The sequence below is a fragment of the Microcebus murinus genome, chromosome 10, assembly GCF_040939455.1.
Source record: "Microcebus murinus isolate Inina chromosome 10, M.murinus_Inina_mat1.0, whole genome shotgun sequence".
NCBI lineage: Eukaryota > Metazoa > Chordata > Mammalia > Primates > Cheirogaleidae > Microcebus > Microcebus murinus.
In genome coordinates this window covers 60,122,535-60,149,567 of record NC_134113.1, presented here as the reverse complement: position 1 = coordinate 60,149,567, position 27,033 = coordinate 60,122,535, and the positions used below count along the sequence as shown (strand labels likewise).

Genomic DNA, 27,033 nt, shown 5'->3' with positions numbered 1-27,033 from the left:
GGCCAAGGCGGGCAGATTGCTCGAGGTCAGGAGTTCGAAACCAGCCTGAGCAAGAGCGAGACCCGTCTCTACTATAAATAGAAAGAAATTAATTGGCCAGCTAATATATATAGAAAAAAATCAGCTGGGCATGGTGGTGCATGCCTGTATTCCCAGCTACTCGGGAGGCTGAGGCAGTAGGATTGCTTGAGCCCAGGAGTTTGAGGTTGCTGTGAGCTAGGCTGATGCCACAGCACTCATTCTAGCCTGGGCAACGAAGCCAGACTCTTGTCTCAAAAAAACAAACAAAACAAAACAAAACAAACCAAACCAGATTGTGAGAGAGAGAAGGGAAAGATGGACAGATGAATATAGACCAACATCAGCAAGAAGGAAAAGTAGGAAGGGGAAGTGGGAGCAAGCTAGGTTCCAGTAAGTGCCAAACTATTTCACATCTCTCATTCTGGCCCCACTTCTGGATTGGAGTTATAAATAGCAGAAAGTTGGAAAATGCCCTCCCCTTCTGTCCCAGCTGGGCAGAAAGGCAGAGGAAGAGGGACAGGCCATCAGGTCCCTGTGGAGATCCCTCCTCAGCCCCACCCAGATCCTGCTTGAGCCAGTTCAAGACTCTACCCCCTCCGCTCTCCTCCCCTGGTGAAGGGTGGGAAATGTACAGTTCTGGGAAGGATCTGGTCGCTTTACATCCTTCTGTCTCTCGGGTGCAGTCTTTTCATCTTTGCCGTCCTTTCTCATCTCCATTCCCCCGTCTTCCTTAATTTGCGCTTCCTGTATCACCCTCAGTCTTTTTTCTGGCTTTCTCCCTTCTTTCCATCCCTTGTTGATCAAACTTTGGCCCTTTTTTCTCCCTCTCCATTCCTTTTCTTTTTCCATCTCTCCGTTTGTTCTCCTCCCTACACCTCTCGAGTTTTTCTGTCTTCTTGTCCCCGTCTTTTCCTCCGCTCCCCTGAGTGCCAGCGGTGTGGCTAGCATTGCTGTCGCGGATGGGATGCGGAAGGAAGGGGTCTGATGTGGAGGGCACAAGGGGTGCTCTGCGTGACCATGAGGAGTAGGGAGCACGAAGGGACCGCCCTGGATGCAGGTCCAGGGCCTCTCCCTTTGTGTCTCCTCTCTATCTGCACATCCCTGCGCCCAGGTTGCCCTTTAGCCGCAGCGCACTTCTCATCTCTCACCCTCTTTCCTCTTTCCCGGCCCCTCTCTATCAGTACTTCTCTGTCCTCCGCACGCACTCGTAGGCGCCGCCCGCACCTCTCACTGGCTGGGGTGGAGGGTGGAGAGGGGCGGGCGGAGCTGGTGCTGGGCTGTGGGGCAGGGAGGGGTGGAGGGGAGCAAGGGCAGGGCCCGCCCCAGCGGCCGCCCGCCCGGCCCGGGCATCCCTGTGCCACGAGCTCTGGTCTCCACCTGCCGCGGGAGCGAGGGGCGGGGCCGGGGCGGGGCCTGGGCGGCACCCCGGGAGCGGAGGCTGGAGCCCGAGTGGACGCCGGAGCCGCGGCTGCAGTAGTCGTCCTAGCGGGTGCTGGGCGGTAGAGCGGCGGGAGAGGGAGGGCTGGCGAGGCATAAGATTGGGAGACCCCTGAAAGACCAGCGAGACTTCGGAGAGGCTCCTGGGGAGACCCGGGACCGGGGGCGCGCAAGAATTTCTTTGCACTTGAGGAGAGCGTGCGCGGGGTGGGTCCCATGGCCGGGACTCGGAGCCGCGATCCTTGGAGAGCCTCTGGGATTTGCTACTTTCTTGGCTCCCTGCTCGCCGGACTGCTCTTCTCACGGGCTGTCGCCTTCAATTTGGACGTGATGGGCGCTTTACGCAAGGAGGGCGAGCCAGGCAGCCTCTTTGGCTTCTCTGTGGCCCTGCACCGGCAGTTGCAGCCCCGACCCCAGAGCTGGTGAGTCACCACACCCGCCCTGAGTCCCCATGCCCGAGCCACAGATCAGCCCCCTCCGCACTCTCCGGCCATCTCATCTCTCAGTCTTCCAGTCCCACCAAGATTCAACTGCCCACAGACATCCGCATCCCAACCTGCATCCTTACCTCATCTGTCTTGGGTCTGGGGATGCACCCCAGGTCTGAGACCCAGGTTCTTGCTTTGAGGATGAGTTGGAGGCCAAGGTCTTGTCTTGGCAGGAAACTATCTCCTTCTACCTTTCCCCCCAACTTGCTCCAGCTCCAGGGTCTCTGGCTCCCTTTCTTCTTCCCACGGCTAAATCCCCCAGGGAAGGAGACTGACTGACCATCTGTCTCTGCTTAGGACATGAAGGTAGGGAAAGGACAGAGAAGTTGAGGGTACCATGGGAGGGATGCAGGGTAGACTCCAGAAATAACTTTCTGCCGTGGGATGGAATGAGGGCAGCAGGGCACCGGGAGGCCAGGAGAGAGCTGCCTCTTTTGTGGCCAGAGACCACGGGAAGATTGGGAGAGAACCGGGGAGGGTCTGGCAAACTGCGGTAGGCGGTTTGGTGACAGAGAGGGGCAGAAAACCAAGCCCCCAGAGTAGTAGTAGTAGCAGCAGCAGCAACAACAGGGAGAGAGATCCAGGAAGGATGCTAGCCAGGCTGCTCCTCTTCCTCCTCCTTAGGAAATTTCCAACTCCAGGAATCTCAATAGCAGGGAAAGGCAGGGAGGAGTAAGGGGCAGAGGACAATTCTCGTTTTTTTTTTCTAATCAGTTCAGGACCCATGGGAGATGGATACACTTTTGTGTGGGGCCTGTGGCTGGTCATGCTTCCTGTATCCTTGTCTCTTCCTACATGTGCGATTGTAAAAAGAGAGGCAAGAAGGGGAAGAAAGCTTCCTACTCTCTCCTGCCAGGGGGCTTTTCTCTCTCCAGCCGGTGCCTAAGCCACATTAAGTGTCCATTACTGGGATCAATGCTGTCCACTGGGACTGTCTTTTCCCCTCTACTATTGGATGGGGGCATGGGCCAGGGGCTAGAGCTCATTTCTCCTCACCCACAGGGAGCAGGGACTAGCTCTAATCATTCTTCTTGCATTATTCCTATCATCTCGTAGCAGGGTCAGTGGTCTCCCAAACTTTAGGGGTGATAGAAAGCAACTGACTTCACCTCCTCTTCTCTCTGCCATCTGCTTCCTCCATCATCCTTGTTCCCTCCCTCCCTCCCTCCCTCCTTCCCCATCTGCCAGAGTTCCAGGACTGGAGGCCTTTTTAGGACATGCTGAACTCTCTGAGCTATTTCCAGGCAAATTCTAGGTTATTTTTAATAGCTTGATCTCTTGTCATTTCCCACTCCTCTCTGAAGGTGGCCCCTGATTCTGTCTCCCAGAGCCAAGCGGAGGGCATTCCTAGAGGGGCCTGCCTGCCTAACCCTGCTTTTGCTCCAGCAGGGGGTGCTCTGCTGCTTGTGGCTCGTCAGAGGCCAGGTACCTGCTCAGTCCATAGCTTTTGAGTTGCAGGTCACCTGTCTTAGCATTCACTCATAGAAAGACCTTCTCACTCATTGAAAGACCTTTTGAAGTCTTTCAATTTAGCCCTGGGATGAGACTTTGAGGTCTAACCTTACTTTGCTCAGTGGTTTCAGCCTCATTTATTTCCTTCAACTGTGAAATAGAGATAAACAATACGACCACAACGTATGTAAAATGCTTAGAGTAGTGCACAGCCACACTGAGTGCTATGAGAGTGTTAGTAGTACTGCTATTCTTGTACTGTGATTCACAGAGCTAGAGAACAGCCTTACAGCTACCCTGGATCCAGAGGCTTGGCTAGAGGGCCTCCTAGGCTGAGCCAACCTTCCAGGCCAAGCATTCTCCCCAGAGGGACACCCAGACTGAGAGAGGTCAGAAAGGGTCCGGAGCCCTGGAGGGTGTGGAGAGTTGAGAAGTGTAGTGGTAGTGGGCTACTGCTTCGTCTCCACTTAGCTGGGCTCCCAGGGGTCCCTCTGCCCTCAGTTGCCTATACTTTTTTGTTTTTTTTCTCTGCAGTGGCTGCAGTTGTGGCTACTGTTCGGTCCAGAGGCCTAGGGTGGCCAGAGCTCATGGGATGAAGCCAGGCGGGAGTGTGTGGCTGGGGCAGAGGTGGAGGGACTGGAGAGGCTGCGTGTGGGTGCTCTTGTTCCCAGGAGGATTGGCTGGACTCCTCTCCGCCAAGAGTGGGGCTGGGCAAATCTATGCACTCAGCTTCTTTCATCCTTTTGGCCTCTAGGAGGGGAGTTGTGAGCATGGAGCTTCTCTGGGTGCCTAGCTATGCACTGACCAGCTGAGGCTGTGGGTGTCTCTGTGAGTCCACATAAAGCATGGGTTCGGTAAACACATCCTGATGCTTCCTATGGGGCAAGCGCAAAGATGAATAAGACAGCCCAGTACTCCAAGAGATGGCCACCTCTGTGCTTTGGGGTTGAGGACACTGCTGATTTGTCTGAAGGTTAGCATTTGTTTGCACATGGCTGTGTCACCCAGTTTCCTTTTCTGCTCAGGGTACCCTCCCCTCCTCTTCTGCTTCTTCCTTTCCTGGAGTGGTCTCAGTGTTCTCGAGATGGACCAGTCACTGGGTGGAGTGACAAAGTTTTGGAGTTAGGCAGATGTGGATTTGAATTCCAGCATTTGCTGCACAATGTCTTTGAGTAAAGTTTCTTCATGTGAAAGACAAGAAAAGAATTTTTACCTTATAGGATGCTTGTAAAGACTAAATGAGACAAGGTATGTGTCCACCAGGCTTACCTAGCCTGGTGCACACATACATGGACAGTGATAAATGTTAGTTCCTCATATCCCTGATGTCTAGCCCAGGGCCTAACCCTGAGTAGGTGCTGAGTAAATATTATTTCCTTGTTTCACCAGTGCCTGACCCAGGGCTTGGCATGTGACAGGGTCTCAATAAATAGTTGTTACATGAAGGCCAAATGTATGTTCTCTTCCCTACCACTCCCCTCCCCCTTCTCTCTTGACACTGGCTCTGACACGAGATGACAGCTGCTAAGAGATGAGGAGGAGTTGTGGGAAGGGAGAATGGCTCTGTGCCCTCCCCTCTGTGCCCGCAGACCTGGCACAGTGCCCACAGATGCCTGTTTGTAATATTGCCCAACACAGTTTGAGCCTTGCCCCCCAGGAAGGAGATGGAGGAGAAGAGTGTGGCAGAGAGGCTCGGGGTTTGTCCTGCTGCCACTTTTGAGTTTCTCCTTCTGCAAAGAGAGGACCTGTGTAGCCAGCCGGGTGTCAGTCACCTCACTTTACCCCCACCTTCACTCCTGGACTGGGGGTTCAGCCCCAGGGGACCCAGGCAGCCTCCATTCCCAGCACAGTCCTCCCCTGGGGAAGACGCCTTGGCTGTCATCATGGAAAATTGTCCTGCCAAGAAAGTTGTAGCTGGGAAAGAGTCTGAGGGGGAGGTGGGAGAGAAGACTGGGTGGGGGTGGGGGTGGGGGTGGGAGGCACAGAGAAGATCGTGGGTGTGAGAGAGAAGGAAGGATGGGGAAGGGGATTCAGGATGTGGGAGGGAGAGTGGGGGTAGGACTGGAGACAATGAGAAACTTGTCCCTACCTCCCTGCCAACCAGAATGACTGATAGAATGGTGGGTGGCAGAATTGCTGGGAGGTGGATCTTTGCTGGGCCCTTGATGAGGGGAGGCAGGCCCATATTGGGCCTCTTGCCTGGCCTCTGAAGCTAGTCCCTGAGCCACACTGTGGTGCCAGTCTGGGTCCCTGTTACTTTTGCTCAGCATTCTTGGCATTTCTGGCAGGGTTTCAAATGGAATGGGGTTGGGGAGGAGGGCAGAGCTTGGGGATGGGGCCAAGGAAGGGGGAGGGAAGGCCTGGTCAGGAACAGGTGCTGGGAACAGGGGGTTCTTTTAAACCAGCAGTGCTGGCCCAGCTGCTCGGGTTGGCGTGTGTGTATGTGTGTGTGTATGCTGTGTGTTGGCCCCTTGTCCATACTCTATGTGCATATGTAACATGGTGATTGCATGGCCAAGTATGCTAATTTGTCCTTGCCAGGACTTGAGAAAATGGACTTTGCCCCTTCTCTTTAGTCCTTGAACACTCTCCTTCGTACCGAGTGGTTGGGCCTGGGCAGCTCTGCAGCGGTTGGACCACTCTGACCTCTAACTCCTGCCCCTGTCCCATCTTGCAGGCTGCTGGTGGGTGCTCCCCAAGCCCTGGCTCTTCCTGGACAGCAGGCAAATCGTACCGGAGGCCTCTTTGCTTGCCCCCTGAGCCTGGAGGAGACTGACTGCTACAGAGTGGACATTGACCGGGGAGGTGCGGCCCTGCACGGGGCGAGTGGGGGAAGCCTGGGAGGAGGGGAGGAGAGGACTTGGCCTCTTCTTCCTTCCTCTAATTCTCAGTGTCCTGCCTCCAGCTGATGTGCACAAGGAAAGCAAGGAGAACCAGTGGTTGGGAGTCAGTGTTCGGAGCCAGGGGCCTGGGGGCAAGATTGTTGTGAGTACTACTTCTCGTGACTGAATGCAAGGCTGTGTGTGTGCGTGTGTGCGCGTGTGTGTGCTGTGTGCATATGCACAGATGTTCTTGCAAAACACAAGTTGGGCACATGATATGATTCCCAGGACATTGGGGAGATATAAAAATATGTGAGTGGCTGGGCACCATGGCTTATGCCTATAGTCCTAGCACTTTGGGAGGCTGAGGTGGAAGGATCACTTGAGGCCAGGAGTTTGAGATGAGCCTGGACAATTATAGAGGTCCTATCTCTAAAAAAAAAAAAAAAAAAAGGAAAAAAACCCCGCAAAAACAAGCCCAAAACAAAAAAACAAATTGTGAAACATGATCTCTGTCCTTATACAGTTAAAAACGTCTATCCATTCATTTATCCATCCATCCATTTGTTAAACTCCTATTGAGAAGCTTTAAGCATCAGGCATTGTGCTAGCTACTGAGAGAGGATATATAAAGACAGGGGAAAGACCGGTCCCTGCCAAGTAGCTGTGGAGATTCTCATTCGCTCTTTTTCTGTGTCTCTCTGTGTCTTTCACTAACATGCACAAACACACAGTTACCAATACCAGTCGCTGTGGAGCAGAGTATGATTACTGTTAAGTAAGTGGTCTGGTCTCTCCAGTCTGTGAAAGTCTGAATGAAGGGTGGGGAGAAGAGACTGCTGCAGGTGATTTGAACCAGGCTTTTAAGAATAGATAATACTTGGAGAGTGGAGAGGGGAGGAAGTTCTTTGCGGATGAGGTGGTGGCCCTGACAGAGGTCCAGGGACAGGACCAAGAGCATTTTGAAGGATTGTCACATGATCGGGAGGGAAGGCATACATCCTGTGTGCTGGCTTAGTGGTGCCAGTGGGTGACCAGGCAGAATGTGGAACAAGGATGTCTTCCTGTGAGGTCAAGGAAATGGGTATAGATGGGATACTGGGTTATGTGTGGACCTGCCCAACACTGGCTGGGTAATGGGCCTCGATTGATACTGGCATAAGGATGTGTGTGTGAGTGTGTTTGTATACACACATGTACTGTGTCTGCCACATGTCTGCATGTGGGCAGAATGCCTCAAGCAGGTCCCTGGCCCACACAGTGACATGACCCCTTCTCCCCCTTCTTCCCACAGACCTGTGCACACCGGTATGAGGCGAGGCAGCGAGTAGACCAGATCCTGGAGACAAGGGATGTGATTGGTCGCTGCTTTGTGCTGAGCCAGGACCTGGCCATTCACGATGAGTTGGATGGTGGAGAATGGAAGTTCTGTGAGGGGCGTCCACAAGGCCACGAACAATTTGGATTCTGCCAGCAGGGCACAGCTGCTGCCTTCTCCCCTGACAACCACTACCTCCTCTTTGGGGCCCCAGGAACCTACAATTGGAAGGGTGAGTCACTCCTCGGGGAGGGGAGAAGGGGACTGAAACCTCTTCCTACCCCAGAGACGGGGTTGGGGGCAGCACATGGCCAAGCATGACCACATGTTCACTGCCATATAGCCCAGGGGCACTGCCATGCCTTCCACTCTCATGTGCTAGCACACACGTGAATGGGGGTACCTCCTCTCCTTCGCACGCCAAGTGTCCCTCAACACACTGGCATGAGCCGCCATGCACGCTGGCCTGGCCCTCCCAGCTGGGGCCTGCATGCCCCAGCGCACCAGCCCACACCTCATCACTGCCATTCCCGTCTCTGCACGCTGCTGCTGGCTGAGCTGACACTCGGTGAGTGTGATGCCAAGTCTGGGGGGCCCTGGGAAGCTTGGGCTAGGGTGGGGGTGGAAACAGACAGGGCTGGAAAGGAGAGGAGGGGCTTCCCTGTGTGCCTGTCCAGCTCAGTGTCTGGCCTGAGGGGTGCTCCTCGCTCCTTGCCCTGGGCGCTAACAGCACTGTCGTTGCAGGCACGGCCAGGGTGGAGCTCTGTGCGCAGGGCTCAGCGGACCTGGCACACCTGGACGACGGGCCCTACGAGGCGGGGGGTGAGAAGGAGCAGGACCCCCGTCTCATCCCAGTCCCTGCCAACAGCTACTTTGGTAGGGTCGCCTCCCCAGCCCAGAGCTGCTCTAACCCTCTGCTCCTCTCTCTTGTCCTCCCTCTCCATGCTCCCGTCCTTCCATCTCTGTCTGTCTCTCATCCTGTCTCTCTCTGTCTTTCTGCCTCTGCCTCTTACCTCTCTGGTCTCTTTGTCTCTGTCATTTTCTTTCTCCACCTCTTCCTCTGCCACCTTCTTCTTCTGGTCTTTCTGTCTGGCTCTGTCTCCCTACTCTGTGGTCCCTCCTCTGGTTGCCCTTTCCCCGGTGTGTTCCCCCACCCCCCATCCTGCACAGGGTTGCTTTTTGTGACCAACATTGATAGCTCAGACCCTGACCAGCTGGTGTATAAAACTTTGGATCCCGCTGACCGGCTCCCAGGACCAGCCAGAGACTTGGCCCTGAATAGCTACCTAGGTTTGTAAGCTCCCACCTCCTGGGCCCGGGGGTGTGGCCCGGGCCTCTCCCAGCCCCAAGGGAACACATCCTTCTTGCCCTGTAGTCCCTGCTCCCCAGCACACACCCGGGGGAAACACGTATTGGGCCCAAATTACAGAGAAGACCAGAGTCTAGTGACCAGGCCTGAGAAGAGGAGGCCCCAAGGGTGACAGCCTCAGGGGCTGTGGGTGAGGGTCTCCGTGGAGGAAGGTCCAGGAGGAGTGAGAGGGCAGGGCTGAGACTATCCTGGGAAGGATGGTCCTGACCTCGAGGGGACTTTCCCTGAGGGATGGATGTGGGCACACGCTGGAGAAAGGTCTAGTGTTATTGGTAAGTCTCTCTCATTGTCTCATCTGCATCCTTCTGCAGAGGAGGAAACGAAACCTGGGAGATATGTGGGTGAAGTGAGCTCTTCCTCACTCCCCTTTGTCTCCCCCCATCCATGTGAAGACTTCCTTTCCCTGCCAGGATGGTAGGCGACAGAGGGGACAGAGGGGACAAAGAGGATACACTGGGTGGGATGGGGGCCTCCTAGGGTGTGTAGATGGGATAGGGACCAGCTCCTCTAGTTCCCTGGGTATGGACATGGGGGCCTCGGCCTCAGCTCCTGCTCAGTCTCCTGGCCTTCTCCGTCATTGCTTTTCTCTCTCCGGCCCTAGTCCCTGAGGCTGACCTCACCATACTTCTTGTGCCAAACTCGTCTCTGGGCCTGGTGTATGTTGGGGGGATGCTTGTCCCCTGGAGGGGAGGAGAGTGGCCCAGCTGTGGTGCTGATGACTTGGGGGCACCTCCATCTTTTGGCTCTGGGCCTGTTGGGACGGGGCAGGGACAGGGAGAGCGGTAGCACATCCCGGCTCCTGAGTCTTGGGGGAACACTTACCAGTAAGTCACCCTCCCACCAGGTTTCTCCATTGACTCGGGGAAGGGTCTGGTACGTGCAGAGGAGCTGAGCTTTGTGGCAGGGGCCCCCCGTGCCAACCACAAGGGTGCTGTGGTCATCCTGCGCAAGGACAGTGCCAGTCGCCTGGTGCCTGAAGTTATGCTGTCTGGGGAGCGTCTGACCTCTGGCTTTGGCTACTCACTGGCCGTGGCTGATCTCAACAATGATGGGTGAGTGGGCAGAGGGGAGTGCAGCCTGGGGGAGGCATGTCCAGGAGCTCTGAGTGGCCTTGGCATCTCCTCCCGACTGTCTCCCTTTCTCTGTAGATGGCCAGACCTGATAGTGGGTGCCCCATACTTCTTTGAGCGCCAAGAAGAGCTAGGGGGCGCCGTGTATGTGTACCTGAACCAGGGGGGTCACTGGGCCAGGATCTCCCCTCTCCGGCTCTGTGGCTCGCCCGATTCCATGTTCGGGATCAGCCTGGCTGTCCTAGGGGACCTCAACCGAGACGGCTTCCCAGGTGTGATTGGGAACTGGAGAGGCTCAGTGGAGGGTGGGGCCAGGGCCAGGATGGGGAAGGCCCTCAGAGTCAGGGGTGGTCTTGTGAGGGCCCAGGCAGTGGAGGAACCCGGGCTTACATCTGAGCTTTACCATTTACCAGCTCTCTGACCTTGGGCAGGTTACGTCACCTTTTGAGCTAGCAATATCTGCGGGGAGTGGCTGAGAGGATTAAAAAGGATGTTCATAAGGTGCCTGGGATTTAGTGGCCTCTCAGTAAAACAGGACTGAGTGACTGAGGGAAAGTGGAGGCCTGGCTGTTGTCCGCCACCCCTAGCTTACCACTGCCTTTTCCCCACGCCCTGCAGATATCGCGGTGGGTGCTCCCTTTGATGGGGATGGGAAAGTCTTCATCTACCACGGGAGCAGACTGGGGCTTGTCGCCAAGCCTTCGCAGGTGAGGGGAGTGTTGGGGTGGGGAGTGGGTGGGGTGGAATGGGGGCAGGTAGAGGCCTGGGGAGGCAGTGCTGGGGAGGCTGACAGCTGTCCTCCAGGTGCTGGAGGGCGAGGCCGTGGGCGTCCGGAGCTTTGGCTACTCCCTGTCTGGCGGCCTGGATGTGGACGGGAACCATTATCCCGACCTGCTGGTGGGCTCCCTGGCGGACACCGCCGTGCTCTTCAGGTGAGCCCCTCTCTGTCCCTGCTGTCTCCCTCTCTGAGGCCGTCAGTGCACCCTGTGACTCTGACCCCCACTCCAGGGTCAAATCTGATGCTGAAGTGTTTCCCAGCCTCATGCTCTCATGTTTCTTTCGCCCTTGACCCCCATTTCCCCAGGGCCAGGCCTGTCCTCCATGTCACCCATGAGATCTTTATTACTCCACGAGCCATTGATCTAGAGCAGCCCAACTGTGCCGGTGGCCACTCGGTCTGGTGAGGTGGGACCCGAGGGGAGGGCAGGTGAAGTGCCAGGGTTTGGTTTCCCCTCACCCCCATTCTCCCTTTCTCTCCCCAGATGGGACTGGGGGCTGGGGCTGTGGCAGGAGTGGGCAGGGTGTGGCTTGGGGCCTTGGCCTATCCCTTGTTTGATGCACTCAGGAGCCACCCTTTGCCCCACAGTGTGGACCTAAGGATCTGTTTCACCTACGTTGCCACCCCCAGCAGCTACAGCCCTGTTGTGGGTGAGTGAGGTCCCTCACCCCCTGCTCACCCGGTTGGGTTTCCAGACGGGTGGAGAGAAGAGCACCTTGGGGATGGGGTCGGCTGGGGTAGTTCCCCAGCTCACTGGCTCTTCTCCTAACTCGTTGCAGCCCTGGATTATGTGTTAGATGGGGACACAGACCGGAGGCTCCGGGGCCAGGTCCCCCGTGTGACCTTTCTGAGCCGTAGCCCAGATGACCCCAAGCACCAGGCCTCAGGCACCGTGTGGCTGAAGCATCAGCATGACCGAGTCTGTGGAGACACCATGTTCCAGCTACAGGTGGACACTGACATCTTGGCCTCTGAGGGTCATTGTCATGGCATGATCTCTTTTCCTTGATTCCTCTTAGCTTCTTCCCTATCATACTCATGGCTCATTCAAAGATCTAGACATTTGGGAAGCCTCCCTTCTCTCCCTTGGAGCTCACCTCCTCCTTGCCGGCTGCCCTCTTATGTCTCCTGTCAAATTCTGCATTCTCTGGAGGTGGAGATGGCAGCTTCCGTCATCACATCTGGTCCTTAGAACCCTAAGTCCTGGGTCTCTTTCCCGCCCTTGTCTCTCCTTGCTGCTTGCTCCTCCACTTCTCTCCTTCATCTCCCTCAGCTTCTTCCCAAGTTTCAGAATCTGCTCTAGGTCTGGCTGGGGCTTTGGACAGGGCTGGGGCCCGGGGATTGTTCTAGTGAGGAACAATCTTTCCCCTTCCCAGGAGAATGTGAAAGACAAGCTTCGGGCCATTGTGGTGACTTTGTCCTATGGTCTCCAAAGCCCTCGGCTCCGGCGACAGGCTCCTGGCCAGGGGCTACCCCCAGTGGCCCCCATCCTCAACACCCACCAGCCCAGCACCCAGCGGACAGAGGTGAGCCTGGTGTCTGGCTTGGCCCAGCACAGGGAGCGGGGAGGAGCGATGATCACGGGCCCTCCCCAGTGACACGCATTCATGGCTTGCAAAGCTCTTTCACATGTGCTACCCCAGTAATCCCTCATATCTCTGGGTGCCCAAATGACCACGTGTTCCTAGTTATTGGGACAGTGTGCTTCACTCCGTGAAGACTACACTCTGTGTAGTCTTTCAGGGGGAGTCTGGCATCTTCAAATGTGGCCTCCAAGCTCCTTTAGTCACCTTCATCCAGCTGGCAGGGGGACGGGAAGCTCCTTGCATGGATCTCATGGCCAGCCCAGAAGTGGTGCTCTTCACTTCTCTTCACATATCTGGAATTTGTTACATGCAGGCAAGCTGGGGAGATGTGGTCTAGCTGTAGACTAGCCTCATCTGAGCCCTTGCGGGATGCTAGTCTCTACCATGGCATGGTAGTGCTCCCATCGTTTTCCTGATGAGGACACACCTCAGAGTGGTTAAGTGACCAGCTCAATATCACACAGCTAGTAAGCAGCAGACATGAGAGTTGAACTAAGGTGATTTAATCCTGTGATCTTCTAACCCACCATATGCCTTGCTGACACATTTGCCCTTTGCCTTGTCCCCTAGGAATGACCCCCTCCTCACATCTCTCCCCAGATCCACTTCCTGAAGCAAGGCTGTGGTGAAGACAAGATCTGCCAGAGCAATCTGCAGCTGGTCCGTGCCCACTTCTGCACCCGGGTCAGCGACACGGAGTTCCAGCCTCTGCCCATGTGAGGGGGCTGGGAGCAGCTGGGGTGGGAGGGCAAGAGTTCAAGGGATGAAAGGAAGTCCCCTCAGGAGGACCAGACAGAGGGAGGTGCTGAGCCCGCAGAGAGGGCAGAAGGCTAGTGGGGACCTGCCTGGAGACTGAGATGAGGGCTGGTGATGGTGCTGCAGGCTGCCCTGGTGGGGAATAGTGACCCCTCACTGAGCACATGGTAATGTACAGTCTGCATGCCTGTGAGGAGGGAATTATCAGTCCCATTTTATAGATGGAGGACTGAGACCTAGGGCGGTTTAGCTACTTGCCCAAAGGAAGTAAGTAGGGGAGCTGGGAGGAGAACCGCAGTCCCCGACTCCCAGTCATGTGTGGAGAGGCCTGAGGCTTGGATGATGTGAGGTGAGGACCTGGCATGGGCTGAGGGGCCTGGGGCATGGAGTCAGACAGGGCACCAGGGCAGCAGGCGGGGGAAGGTATCCAGAACTCAGAGAACGTGGGGTCTGACTCTCCAGGGATGCGGATGGGACGACAGCCCTGTTTGCACTGAGTGGGCAGCCAGTCCTTGCCCTGGAGCTGGAGGTCACCAACCTGCCCTCGGACCCAGCCCGGCCTCAGGCTGATGGGGATGATGCCCATGAGGCCCAGCTCCTGGTCACCCTCCCAGCTTCACTGCGCTACTCAGGGGTCCGGGCCTTGGACCCTGCGGTGAGGACTTGTGCAGGTGGGGTGGGGGCTTGAGGGATTCCAGGGACCCAGACTGACCCCTCTTTCTCCCCACTCCAGGAGAAGCCACTCTGCCTGTCCAACGAGAATGCCTCCCAGGTCGAGTGTGAGCTGGGGAACCCCATGAAGAGAGGTGCCCAGGTTGGCATGTTTGCCCGGATCCCTATCTGATGGGCCCCTGCTTGAGCCCCCAGCACTGCTGTGACTCTAATCTCCCTCCACCCTCGGCCTAGGTCACCTTCTACCTCATCCTTAGCACCTCAGGGATCACCATCGAGACCACGGAGCTGGAGGTGGAGCTGCTGTTGGCCACGTAAGCCTGGTGGGGTGAGTTGGGGGCAGGTGGATTGGTCTCACCTGAGCCCTTGGGGGGTGCCTGTGCCTGCTGCCCACACCTGCCTCTGCCCACTCACCAGGATCAGTGAGCAGAAGCTGCACCCAGTCTCTGCTCGAGCGCGTGTCTTCATTGAGCTGCCACTGTCCATCGCAGGGTAAGCCCTGCCCAGGCGGGCACCTCTGTGGGAGGGAGGGGGCATTGCCACTCCCAACCCAGACTGGCTCTGCCTCCCTTGGCCTTGCCCTCCTGACCTCCATTAGGCCAGGTCACTGGCCTCCTCACTTCTGTTTTGACCCGTCCATGCCAGGGTGGCCACTCCCCAGCAACTCTTCTTCTCCGGTGTGGTGAGGGGCGAGGCAGCCATGCGGTCTGAGCGGGATGTGGGCAGCAAGGTCAAGTATGAGGTCACGGTAAGTGTCCTGGATGTGGTCCCTCCATGGTCTCCCTCTCTCCTTGGCTCAGAGGACAGGCTGAGCCATGTCCTAAGGGCTAGGGTTCTTCTACCGTGTGGCATTGTGGTGATGCAGTGAGTTGGAGGCCTCTGGCCTGCACCTGGTCCTTGGCTGTGGGCAGCTGTTTGTCCTGGTCCTTTCTGTCTGGCTATCTCACCTGCTGGTCGGGGGGCCATGAGAGCCCAGGAAAGCTCCTCTGCTGGGGGTCTCAGCTCGGATTGGGAACACGGGGGTTGGGTGGATGTCTCTTCTAGCACACTTCCCTTTCTTGGCCAGGGCCTCTCCTCACACCTCCCAGGGATACCTCCAGGCTTTCCTGGGTTTGGTGTGGGGAGAGAATGGGTCCCGGTGGCTCTAGGATCCTGAGTCTTTGTTGAAATTATGCTTCCTGAGGGCCCTTCCCTCAGCCCTTGTCCCTTCCATTTCTGTAGATTTAGGGTCTGCTTGGACACTGAGCTTCCTTCCTTCACTCTCTCTTGTGCCCCCAGGTCTCCAACCAAGGCCAGTCGCTCAACACCCTGGGCTCTGCCTTCCTCAACATCATGTGGCCCCACGAGATTGCCAACGGGAAGTGGCTGCTGTACCCCATGCGAGTGGAGCTGGAGGGTGGGCAGGGGCCCGGGCAGAAAGGGCTGTGTTCCCCCAGGCCCAACATCCTCCACCTGGTGAGGCTCAGGCAGGGCTGGGGGGTTCGACACTGGGAGGGACGTCATGGGGTGGGGGTAGTGTGCGTGGCCTGTGGGCCAGGAGGAAGGGGTGGGGAGGAGATACCATCTTGGGATTGCTGCGTTTGGAGGGACACTCACTGGGCCTTCCCTCCCATGTCCAGGATGTGGACAGCAGGGATCGGAGGCGGCGGGAGCTGGAGCAGCCGGAGCAGCAGGAGTCTCATGAGCAGCAGGAGCCCAGCACGTCCTGGTGGCCGGTGTCCTCTGCAGAGAAGAAGAAAAACATTACACTGGTGAGGGCAGGGAAACTTGGTGCAGCTAGAGTGGGTTTGTGCGGTGTCATAGAGGATGCCGGGGGCCACGGGACTCCAGGGTAGGGGTGTCCAGGGAGGGTGACTTGTCAAGACGTGTGATGGTCACACGCCTGGAGTAAGTTGATTAGACAGTTCACATCACAATTCATGGGGGGCTGTCTGGGAGGCAGATGCTGACACCACAGATGTCCCCAGCTCGGCCCCCACAAGTGCTCTCTCCAGAACATGGCACCCGACCTATAGCCAGTCAAACAACTGACTCTCCTCATGATTTTTTTTTTTTTTTTTTTGAGACAGAGTCTCACTTTGTTGCCCAGGCTAGAGTGAGTGCTATGGCGTAAGCCTAGCTCACAGCAACCTAGGACTCCTGGTCTCAAGCAATACTGCTGCCTCAGTCTCCCGAGTAGCTGGGACTATAGGCATGCGCCACCATGCCTGGCTAATTTTTTCTTTCCTCATGTTTTTATCAAGCATTACATTTTATAGTGGATGGGGTCAGCCCATCCTCAAACTTTGACATTTGTTGTTCTTTTGAACGCTTTTAGGTAAAAAATGTCAATTTGTATAAGGACACCTGCTTGATTTTCTTTTTTTTTTTCTTGAGACGGAGTCTCGCTTTGTTGCCCAGGCTAGAGTGCCGTGGCGTCAGCCTAGCTCACAGCAACCTCAAATTCCTGGGCTTAAGCAATCCTCCTGGCTCAGCCTCCTGAATAGCTGGGACTACAGGCATGCGCCACCATACCCGGCTAATTTTTTCTATATATATTAGTTGGCCAATTAATTTCTTTCTATTTGTAGTAGAGACAGGATCTCGCTCTTGCTCAGGCTGGTTTTGAACTCCTGACCTCGAGCAATCTGCCTGCCTTGGCCTCTCAGAGTGCTAGGATTACAGGCGTGAGCCATCTCGCCCGGCCTTGATTTTCATAATGTCAAAAACACTAAGAGTTTAAAAGTAGTAATAATGAAAATAACAGTGTACTATGTGTGATTCATTGTCCCTTTTGAGTAGTTTTGCTTCCCCTTTTTCTACTTGTTTCACAGAGGTTTGTTCTTTAGGTGAATATATTGATATTACTGTCATCTGCGACCATGTTGTTGTTAGGTGACCACCATTTTACTCTTCACTTTTAAGAGTTCAACATTTTACATTCCACATAAAGTGAGATCATGCAGTATTTATCTTTCTGGGTCTGGCTTATTTCACTTAACACAGTGTCTAAAATAGATTCTTTTACATAAAATTAAGGCAGAAGGCCTTGCTTTTTAGACATTTAAGAATTCCATTTTTTTTTGAGACGGTGTCTCACTTTGTTGCCCAGGCTAGAGTGAGTGCCATGGCATCAGTCTAGCTCACAGCAACCTCAATCTTCTGGGCTCAAGCAATCCTACAGCCTCAGCCTCCTGAGTAGCTGGGACTACAGGCATGTGTCACCATGCCCGGCTAATTTTTTGTATATATATATTTTAGTTGGTCCATTAATTTCTTTCTATTTTTGGTAGAGACGGGGTCTTGCTCAGGCTGGTTTTGAACTCCTGACCTCGAGCAATCTGCCCGCTTCGACCTCCCAGAGTACTAGGATTACAGGTGTGAACCACCACGCCCAGCCTAAGAATTCTTGAATTGTTCCAAAGTGGCAAAATATTAAATAAAACATGACAATTCATTCTCAAAGCCGTTCTTCTGTATATGAATTGTGGTACGATGACTACTATAACATAACTTTCAGGCAAATGTGTCATTAGGTAGTGATTGGGCTAAATGGATTTGGCCCAAGAAGCTCCATGGGCAGCCTCTTCCTCCTTCAGTGAGTTTGGGCTCAGGTGTGGCTTTGCTGAATGAATATGGACCTGCGTGAAAATATTTGCTCCACCACTTAATGGCTTTGCCAGCTCTGTGACCTGAGGCAGGTCACCTGGCCTCTTTGGGCCTCAATTTCCTTGTCTGAAAAATGGGAATGGGGCCGGGTGAGGTGGCTCACGCCAGTAATCCTAGCACTCTGGGAGGCCAAGGCGGGCGGATTGCTCGAGATCAGGAGTTTGAAACCAGCCAGAGCAAGAGCGAGACCCTGTCTCTACTATAAATAGAAAGAAATTAATTGGCCAACTAATATATATAGAAAAAATTAGCTGGGCGTGGTGGCGCATGCCTGTAGTCCCAGCTACTCGGGAGGCTGAGGCAGCAGGATTGCTTGAGCCCAGGAGTTTGAGGTTGCTGTGAGCTAGGCTGACGCCACGGCACTCACTCTAGCCTGGGCATTAAAGCGAGACTCTGTCTCAAAAAAAAGAAAAATAATAATGGAAATGGCAGGAAGATGCACTTGTAGGACTGCTGTGAAGCTTAAATGGGATGTGTTTGGCAAGTTGTAGGTGCTCAATAAATAGGACCGTCATTAGGTAACATGAGCATCAATTGGAGAAGCTGCTTTGCCTGCTGCTGTCATGTAAGAGATCTTCTCCGTGTCCACCATGCACTTCAAAGCCAAATAGCTCAGATTTGAGGTAGGCAGCTGTTTTTTTTTGGACCACAAGGTTAATTTGGGAAGACTTCTTGGCTGAGAGGAGTTTGAGGTCAGGTAAAGATAATGGGAGAGATGGCAGGCTGAGCAGGGTAGGGCTGAGCGGCTTAGAGCCTTGCCTGTCCTTATTTCTAGGACTGCGCCCGGGGCACGGCCAACTGCGTGGTGTTCAGCTGCCCACTCTACAGCTTTGACCGTGTGGCTGTGCTGCATGTCTGGGGCCGCCTCTGGAATAGCACCTTTCTGGAGGTGAGGACACCACCGGGGTTCCAGTCTGGGTTTCTTCTTCCCCAATAGCCCCTCCTGGACTCACTTCTCCTTCTACCTCCTCCCTGTCCAAATGCAGCATACTCTTAACCCAAGCCAGGCAGAAACACCCTCTGTTTTGGGCACCATTCCATTTCAGGAGTGGGGGCAAGGTGGGGGAGACTGGGGCATTTAGCAGAAGGATCTCCTTTCCTACTCTCTTAGGAGTACTCAGCTGTGAAGTCGCTGGAAGTGATTGTCCGAGCCAACATCACGGTGAAGTCCTCCATCAAGAATTTGCTGCTCAGAGATGCCTCCACAGTGGTGAGCTCCAGGGCTGTGGGGTGAGAACTCTTCTTCCAGCTCCCTCCAGTTCTAGCTTCATTAACCCCTTGCTCCCCAGATCCCAGTGATGGTATACTTGGATCCCATAGCTGTGGTGGCAGAAGGAGTCCCCTGGTGGGTCATCCTCCTGGCCGTCTTGGCCGGGCTGCTGGTGCTGGCGCTGCTGGTGCTGCTCCTGTGGAAGGTGAGGCCTGGGGAAGGCGGGGCGGATGGGGACTGGGCTTCCTGGTCAGGCGGCAGCCTGTTGCACTGTGGTCCTCTCACCCAGCCGTGCACTGCTGTGTTCAGCAGATCTGCAGTATGCACCTACCCTTTATGTACCAGGAACGCTGTTAGGCCCTTAATGTTTTAGTAAGTCAGATGCAGATCTTGTCTTCAGGGACTTTATAGTCTAGTGGGGATGGTGAGCCTGTGGTTAAGGCCAAGGCAGAAGGTGCTGAGTTGAAAAAATGCAGTGGGAGTTCAGAGGAAGGCAGGCTCGAGCGGAGGTGGCACTGGAGCTGGGCCTTAGGGGAAGGTGCAGTAGTAGGGACTGGATGTAGGAAGATGAGGGGACGGTGGGCCCTGAGCCTTCCAGATGTCATGGAGGCAGGGAAGTGTGGTCTGATCTAACTAGACTGTGGCAGTGAAGAGTGGAAAGGTCACTGTGGCCAAGAAGGCCAACAAGTGTGGAGAACTACCTCCAAGGAGCTGCCTCCAGAGCAGAACTCAGAACTTCCCTGTACCAGGCTCCACATGGAGCCGTTCTTGTATACACAGAGCTGTGTACAGAATCATACTGGCATCTGGGGCTCCACATAAAAGCACACACATGCACATGTCAGTACAGGGAATCATAAACATCACCGGGGTCATGCCCTGAGCCACATGCCACATCTGGGGCTGTATGCAGAACCTTGCATGTCCTTGGGGGTCTGTGGAGAACGTCTCTACCCCCTACCCTTTGCCAAATGTGAGTCATCAGTGGCCCAGGCTCTGGAGGGGCATCCAAGCTGTCTTTGGGAAGATTGATGCCTTCATGAAATGGCCCCAGGATCCCTGCTCCCTGCTTCCATGGAAGGGAGACAGAGCAGAGATAAGGGCCCTCAGCCTTCCTTGGTCTTCCCATCCTCTGCCTCCTTTGTCCCTCTCCCTCCTCAACATCCCAGTGTGGCTTCTTCCATCGGAGCAGCCAGAGCTCATCTTTTCCCACCAACTATCACCGGGCCCATCTGGCTGTGCAGCCCTCAGCTGTGGAAGTTGGGGGTCCAGGGACTGTAGGGTAACTGTTGTGTATGTGCATGTGTATGTGTGTGCGTATGTATGTACATGAGTATAAGTAGAGCTCCCGGCATTCAAGGGATCAGGAATGTGCAGGGTGAAGAGATAAGCTTGCATGAGTGTGATGAGTCCTAGGAACTGAGGTAAGAGGTGATTAGAAGGGTGAGGCTATGAGGGTGAGTATACCTTGCCTGGGGCATGCACAAAGGGTTGGGGTGGCTTGTGGAGTGTGAGCATGTGGGAGTGTGGGGAGGTCCTATGCACCTTTCTTCTACGGGCATGAGTGTGCAGAGATGAATGCGAGGAGACGTGCCGTCTGAGCATGTGGGAGGTATGGGTGGTCCTAAGTGTGAATGTGCAAAGGGCACGTTGCCACCTTGGTATGTAAGGGCTGGCGTGGTCATGATTTAGGGAGGGACTAGACTACCATATTCATGGTGAGAGGTCCTGCTCTAAGCAGGATGTTGCTCAGTATACAAGTACACAGGGTGTATGTGTGTGAGGCTTGAGAGGCATTGTTCCAGGTACGCAGGGGTCTAGGAAGCCATTTTCTTCCTCAGATCTTGTTTATGTTCTGGGGGACACTACTGGGTTTTCTAAGAATCTTGGGTAGGTGGAAACCTTTGGAGTCAGAGGTCCTGATGTTCCATCTTCAAGTCCCTCTTTCAGAGGCCAAGGGAGAGGTCCTAGGTGCTGCACCTTGGACCCCCTCCTGGTCTTTCTCTTGCATGAGTGAGCAGCTGGAGACCCAGCACTGGTGGCAGCACCATGGGGACTGCCCATTGCACGGGATGCTGTTCAGTCTGTCTCCCTTCTGCTGCAGCTGGTTCTTCCTGTGCCAGGGGTGGTGAGGGCAGGGAGCTGGGCTCTGCTGGGTGTCTGCTCCAGGGACCTCAGCTCTGGGCTTTTCATAGTCTGGACTCCTGTCCTCACAGATGGGATTCTTCAAGCGGGCGAAGTACCCCGAGGCCACCGTGCCCCAGTATCACGCGGTGAAGATTCCCCGGGAAGACCGACAGCAGTTCAAGGAGGAGAAGACGGGCACCATCCTGAGGAACAACTGGGGCAGCCCACGGCGGGAGAGCCCCGATGCACACCCCATCCTGGCTGCCGATGGGCACCCTGAGCTGGGCCCCGACGGGCATCCTGTGCCAGGAACTGCCTAGCTTCCTTCGTCCCAGCCTGGCCTGTGTGTCTCCCCTCCACCGCCTCCCCCGGGGAAGAGGGTGGAGTGCGTTGCTGGTGTCGCATCAAGATTTGGCAGGATCTTCTTCCTCAGGGGCACAGCCCTCTCCCCGCAGTGAGACTCCAGCCCCCCAACTTCCGCTTAGGATGCTGTGAGATGAGAGGGCGTAAATCAGGGATGGATGGGGCCGTGGGGTGGGGTGAGAAGGGTAGGATGTCCTGACACGAAGGTGGGGAGAAGGGATCCTAATCCCCCCTCTCCCATTCACCCTGTGTAACAGAACCCCAAGGACCTGTCTTCCCGAAAGTGCCTTAGCCTAGAGGGTTGGAGAGGAGGTTGTGTCGCTGACTCAGGGGCTTCTCCCTCCCTAGTTTCCCCTCTCCTCTGACCTTAGTTTGCTGTATCAGTCTAGTGGGTTTTGTCTATTTATTAAAAAATATTTGAGGACAAAACCTCCGACTCCTTTACTGGGTCTTGCTCCCTCACCCCCAGCGTCTCTGATTCTCCCTGGCGCCCCTGGCCCAGGATGAAAGTGGTAATGGGGAGGAGGGTCAGGTGGTCCGGCAGGGATGCACATACCAATGACTTTTGTGACCAGTTCCTAGAGGCGCACAGTGTAGCCTCAGAAGGCGGGCACGGGGAGCTTTACCATGCGAACAAAGAAAGGGGTGGGTGACAAAAGGTGGGAGACCAGTCCAGGAATTTGTGTTAAAGACACAGCAGGGTATAACTGTTTCCTCCCTCTGGTCAGGGCAGGAATAGAGCTTTTTCACTGTGGAAGGAGGGATTGAAGTGAGAGCCTTCCCTGGCAGGGGTGGGGGAGAGCGGGACTGGGGTGGTGAGGGAACGGCTTTTCTCATTCTTCTGGTAGAGCCCTCTCTGCAGAAGACAGGTGAGGCTGGTGGGTGGCTTGTTCTGACTGGAGACTGGGGAGGGAGCAAATGGCCTCCTTAGGGGCTCAGAAAGGTTATTTCACAGCCTTTCCCATGATGTGGGGCCCACCAGGTAGCCACTTGAAGAGAGTGGGCTGTTGTTCCATTGGGATGTCAGAGAACTGGGCATTCTCGAAACCCTTCCAGGTCTCTGGTGAGGCAGCAATGTGTTTCCCCACTGTGTTTCCAGGTGGGCTCTAAAACTTCCTGCCACATGAATGGGCCACGTGCTCCCAGAAAAATAGCAGTCCTCCTTGGGAGGAAGGAGAGAGTGACTGTCACTTATCTGTTCTGTGCTGCCCCTTTCCCCCAGCCTCACCTCTACCTGCTGATCAAGCCTGGTCAAACCTGGTGGTGAAGTGGGAGCTATTTGTTGGTGTGAGAGTTTGCGTAGTAAACTGTCCTGCTCCTGACCTTCTCTGCAGCCCCTGCTGCCACCCGCCCACCCAATGTGCATGTACAGAACCTCGTAACTGAGGGGGCGTGGCTGGCTAGAGATCTTTAACGGCTGGCCAGGACAGCTGAGAGGGGAGATTGAGACGGTGCACTGACCAGGACCCGACAGTACACACAGGGACGCACATACCAGCCTCTCTCCTGAGACTCAGAAAACATCAGCCGCTTCCTGGACATTTCCCTGAACATCCCAGGAAACCTTGGGCCGACTCGTGACTAAAGCTGGGGTTCCTCAAGCTCTTCTGTCCTCGCTATGCTCTCCCCAGGTGATGCCATTCCTGCCCGTGCTCTGAATTACCAGCTGCAAGCTGGCGATGTCCAAATCCCTATAGGGGATTTGTATCCCTCCAGGCTACATCTTTTCCTGACTTTCCAGTCTGGACTTCTAACTGCCTAGATGGCTTCTCTGTTTGGCTGTCTCAGTAGCATCCCAGACCTCACAAGTCCAAAACAGGTTTCTTTCATCTCAGCAAATGGCACTTCCATCGACTGCCCCCTCAGTCACTCATGCCAGAAACCTGGAAACCATCCTAAACTCTTTTCTCTCCACACCCAGATCAGAATCTTATATATTCTACTTCCCCTAATATCTCTAGAACACTCTTTTATTTTTCCCTGCTCCACCCCCAGATCTCAATTTAAACGTCACTCCCTCAGGCGTCCTCCCTCCCGCCCCTCCCCCTCCTGCCGTGGTAGCTGATTCTCCCGCTGCTTTCACAGCACCCTCGGGTGCCCTGTGGCACTGGTCATGCCTCCTGTCCACCCGCAGGTGGGAGTGTGTGGGGGTGTCAGATGCACTTGTATGTCAGATTCCCCATGTGGGGGTCCGAGCCTGGGATGGCTGATGCCCCACGCCCTCGCCCTTCCCATCTGCTCAATGTGCTCTCTCAACCCCCTGCAGGACCTTCCTCGGGCTCTGCACAGACCGCAGCCCCAGGGTGCAGACCACTGCATCCACGGAGCCATCATCCAGCTGTTTCCTGTCCTCTCCGGGCGCCACCGCAAACCGCTCATATAGGAGGTGCTTGTTTTCAGCCATGCTCTTTTTTTTTTTTCCAATTCTTTACCACCCCACAGCCATGCTCTTTGTTAGGAACTTTCTCAAAGTGGGGATTTGGGTCCAAACAGGTGATCCTGCAGCCAGGTGGGTACAACTGGAAGTTGGCACCGGTTCCGCAGCCCAGCTCCAGCAGGGCCAGCTTCCTGGAGGCTCCCTCACGCTCCTCTGTTTGGCTGAAGAGCTCCCATTTCTTGCTCTCCATCTTGCGGTTGCTCTTGGCAGTCAGCAGGGCCCTCAGGTAGGGGAAGCAGCTTTGCCATCAGGGGCAGGGGGAGGGGCAGGGCAGGGGCAGGGGCAGGAGCAGCACCAGTAGCTATAGGAGTCGGATCAGGACATCCATGGTGGACCAGTTCTGAGTGGCGCTTCTGACAGGGCACTGGACTCTTCTCTCTGCTCGGCCTCTGTAGGCACTGGTCTCCCCTCACCATGATAGGACTTTGCTCCCTGTCTCCTGCCTGGCAATTTCGTATTAGCCAGGGTAGAGTGGGTGTATGGAATCCTTCCAGGTTCTTCAACAAGTTTTATGTGGGCGAAGGGACCGGTGACGCCAGTGCTCTGGGGCACTGTGCCCAGCTGGAGTGGGGGTGTGTGTTGAGTCACCTCAGAGGGGAGCTGGGAGGGGAAGGGGATATGTTTCAGATCACAGGCTCAGGGGGGCCAACTGCTGGGGGCAGAGCTGACTCCTGGGACATGTCCTGGCTCCATTCTGTTCTCAGGTCGGGCACTTCAGAGGGGCAATTAGAAAGGAAGGGTGGTCTGGCAGGGGAAAAAGCAGGAGTAAGGGACAGAAACTGCCTGCCTCTTTCTGGAAAGGGTGAGAATTTTAGTTTTGTGGAGAACTGGAAAATGGTGGGAAGTGAGGAGTTGTCACTCCTTAGAGGTTTCTTTTCTTTAAAAAAATTATAGAACCAGGCTGGGCACAGTTGCTCACACCTGTAATCCCAGTGTTTTGGGAAACAGAAGAGCCCAGAGCAGCCTGGGCTACAGAGTGAGACTCTATCTCTAAAAAAAAAAAAAAAAAAAAATTAAACCACTTTTTGGAAAAGGTAATACATTCACATAGTAAAGTTTAAAAGGTACAAAAAGGACGACAGGGAAAATTCTCTCTTACATTGCAGTCTCCCAAACACTCAAATCCTATCTCTTATGAATTTCTTGTGGATCTTTCCACAGACCATCTGTGAATGAGCAGGTTTAGATGCATAGACATATATATGTATACAGATTCTCTTTTCTTTTCACAAATGGTAGTATATTGTACATACTCTTGTATACCTCGCTTCCCCCCGCCATTAACAATGTATTGGGTTTAGTAGATACTAACAAATGGTATTCCAAAGTGAGTGTACCAATTTATATTTCCACCAGCAATATTTGCTTTTATGCATCTTTTTTATCCATTTATTTATTCCTATTATTATTGATGCACAGATTCCTATCTTATTCGCTGGATTGTAACCTAACATTTTATTTATTTACAGTTTTATTGAGGTAAATTATGAATAAGAAAGTATCCATATTTACAGTGTACAATTAGATTAGTTTTGACATGTATATACTGGGAAACCATTACCACAATCAAGATAATGATCATGTCTGTCAACCAAAAAAATTTCCTTGTGACTCTTTATAATCCACTCTCCTCTCTTTCATCTCCATCCTCAGGGAACCACTCATCTGCCCTCTATCACTATAGATTAGCTTGCATTTTCTAGAATTTTATGTAAACGAATCCTACAGCATGTACACCTTTTCTTTCTTTTTTTTTTTGAGACAGGGTCTTGCTCTGTTACCCTGGCTAGAATGCAGTGGCATCATCACAGCTCACTGCAGCTTCAAACTTCCAGGCTCAAGTGATCCTCCTGCCTCAGCCTACTGAGTAACTGGGACCATAGGTGTGCGCCACCATGCCCAGCTAATTTTTAAATTTTTTGTGAAGACAGAATCTTGCTCTGTTGCTCAGGCTGGTCTTGAACTCCTGGCCTCAAAAGATCTTCCCGCCTTGGGCTCCCAAAATGCTAGGATCGGGCATGAGCCACTGCACCTGGCCACATGTCCTCTTTTTAACTGGCTTATTTCACTAAGTATGATGATTTGGTGATTCAGCCATGTTGTTGCATACATCCATGGTTCATTTTTTGTGCTGAGTGGTATTCCATTGTATGGATGTAACACAAATTATTTATCCATTCACATGTTTATAGACATCCGGGGTGTTTTCAGTTTCTTTTCTTTTCTTTTCTTTTCTTTTCTTTTCTTTTCTTTTCTTTTCTTTTCTTTTCTTTTCTTTTCTTTTCTTTTCTTTTTCTTTTTCTCTTTTCAGACAGAGTTTCACTTTGTTGCCCAGGCTAGAGTGAGTGCCGTGGAGTCAGCCTAGTTCACAGCAACCTCAAACTCCTGGGCTCGAGCGATCCTGCTGCCTCAGCCTCCCGAGTAGCTGGGAATACAGGCATGCGCCACTCTGCCCGGCTAATTTTTTCTACATATATTAGTTGGCCAATTAATTTCTTTCTATTTATAGTAGAGACAAGGTCTTGCTCTTGCTCAGGCTGGTTTCGAACTCCTGACCTCGAGCAATCTGCCCGCCTTGGCCTCCCAGAGTGCTAGGATTACAGGCGTGAGCCACCGCACCCGGCCTCAGTTTCTGACAGTTCAGATAAAGCTCCTATGAACGTTTATGTGTGTGTCTTTGTGTGGACATCTGCTTTCATTTCCCATGGGTAAATACCTGGGCGTGGCATGCTCCTGTTTATGCTGATCTTCAAATTGTCTCAGGGAGCACCTTCGAGCTGGCCCCTGTCTCCTTTTGCCTCCACCCCATCATTCTTTGAGCATTTTCTTACTTTCTGCCACAGAAGATGTTCTAGGCTCAGCTTACATTTTTCCTGCCTTGGTCCTGAACTCAGCCATTTCTCCTAGAAGCTCTAGTTCTTCTGAGTGGAGAATGGTATTTAAAAACCAAGATCTGAATGTTGGGTGTTCTTATTGCTAGTGGGAAGTCACTGCTCTTTGGCCTTCTCTATGGACACAGAAAATGGCAAAATGGTACTGTCTTGTACATTTAATTTGCTCTTTCTTATTATGAGTAAGGTTGAATATTTTTTCATAGGATTAAGAACTTCTGTATTTCCTTTCTATGAATCTTCCTGGCTTTTTGTATGGATTGTTGATCTTTTACTTATTGATTTGAATACATTCTCTATATAATAAGGAAATTAGCCATCTATCTGTGATATGAGTAGCAAACATTTTCCCCTTGGTTTGTTGTGCATATTTTAATTTTTAAGAAGTTTTTCCTTTATTTTTTCCATTCAGAATTTTTTTATTTGTATGTAGTGCAAAAAATATTGATATTTACTCCTATAACTTTTGGATTTTGTACTGTATTTTGAAAGACCTTCTGGACTCCAACATAATAAAAATATTCTCCTGTGGTTTCTTCTATTTATTTTATGGTGTGATTGTTATTGTTATTAATCATTTAAATCTGT

General features: G+C 53.6%; 3 protein-coding genes across 8 annotated transcripts in view; 1 reads left to right on the top strand and 2 right to left on the bottom strand.

Annotated features, from left to right (window-relative positions):
- BLOC1S1 (biogenesis of lysosomal organelles complex 1 subunit 1) overlaps nt 1-27,033 on the bottom strand; it is a 154,180-nt gene that overhangs the window by 11,447 nt on the left and 115,700 nt on the right. The gene's annotated exons all lie outside the window — the stretch shown is intronic.
- ITGA7 (integrin subunit alpha 7) lies at nt 1,460-21,546 on the top strand. 6 transcript variants are annotated; one of them, XM_076007337.1, is made up of 26 exons: nt 1,461-1,880; nt 6,076-6,203; nt 6,304-6,383; nt 7,515-7,770; nt 8,283-8,414; nt 8,709-8,828; nt 9,752-9,959; nt 10,056-10,249; nt 10,596-10,684; nt 10,782-10,909; nt 11,062-11,157; nt 11,344-11,405; nt 11,535-11,704; nt 12,132-12,281; nt 12,942-13,057; nt 13,560-13,752; nt 13,831-13,911; nt 14,004-14,083; nt 14,187-14,261; nt 14,415-14,517; nt 15,048-15,224; nt 15,389-15,520; nt 18,193-18,306; nt 18,529-18,627; nt 18,707-18,832; nt 20,844-21,546. In XM_076007337.1, the coding sequence occupies exons 1-26, from the start codon at nt 1,675-1,677 to the stop codon at nt 21,072-21,074; spliced, it is 3,546 nt and encodes a 1,181-aa protein (XP_075863452.1). In that variant the 5' UTR covers nt 1,461-1,674; the 3' UTR covers nt 21,075-21,546. The 6 variants fall into 6 exon arrangements, with proteins under 6 accessions (XP_075863449.1, XP_075863450.1, XP_075863452.1 ...); XM_076007334.1 differs by lacking the exons at nt 8,709-8,828; nt 20,844-21,546 and adding an exon at nt 19,797-20,823 and having other exon boundaries at nt 1,460-1,880; XM_076007335.1 differs by lacking the exons at nt 8,283-8,414; nt 20,844-21,546 and adding an exon at nt 19,797-20,821 and having other exon boundaries at nt 1,460-1,880.
- Nucleotides 21,951-23,882, bottom strand: TMT1B (thiol methyltransferase 1B). The gene is given in 5 exon segments (XM_012752931.3): nt 21,951-22,179; nt 22,181-22,247; nt 22,250-22,301; nt 23,366-23,522; nt 23,566-23,882. Coding segments are annotated over 5 exon segments (822 nt in total).

Coding starts and splice junctions, on each gene's coding strand:
- ITGA7 (XM_076007337.1), top strand. CDS start 1,675: ATGGCCGGGACTCGGAGCCGCGATCCTTGGAGAGCCTCTGGGATTTGC. Junction 6,384..7,514: donor GGCCTGGGGGCAAGATTGTT/GTGAGTACTACT, acceptor TTCTTCCCACAG/ACCTGTGCACACCGGTATGA. Junction 11,406..11,534: donor CAGCTACAGCCCTGTTGTGG/GTGAGTGAGGTC, acceptor AACTCGTTGCAG/CCCTGGATTATGTGTTAGAT.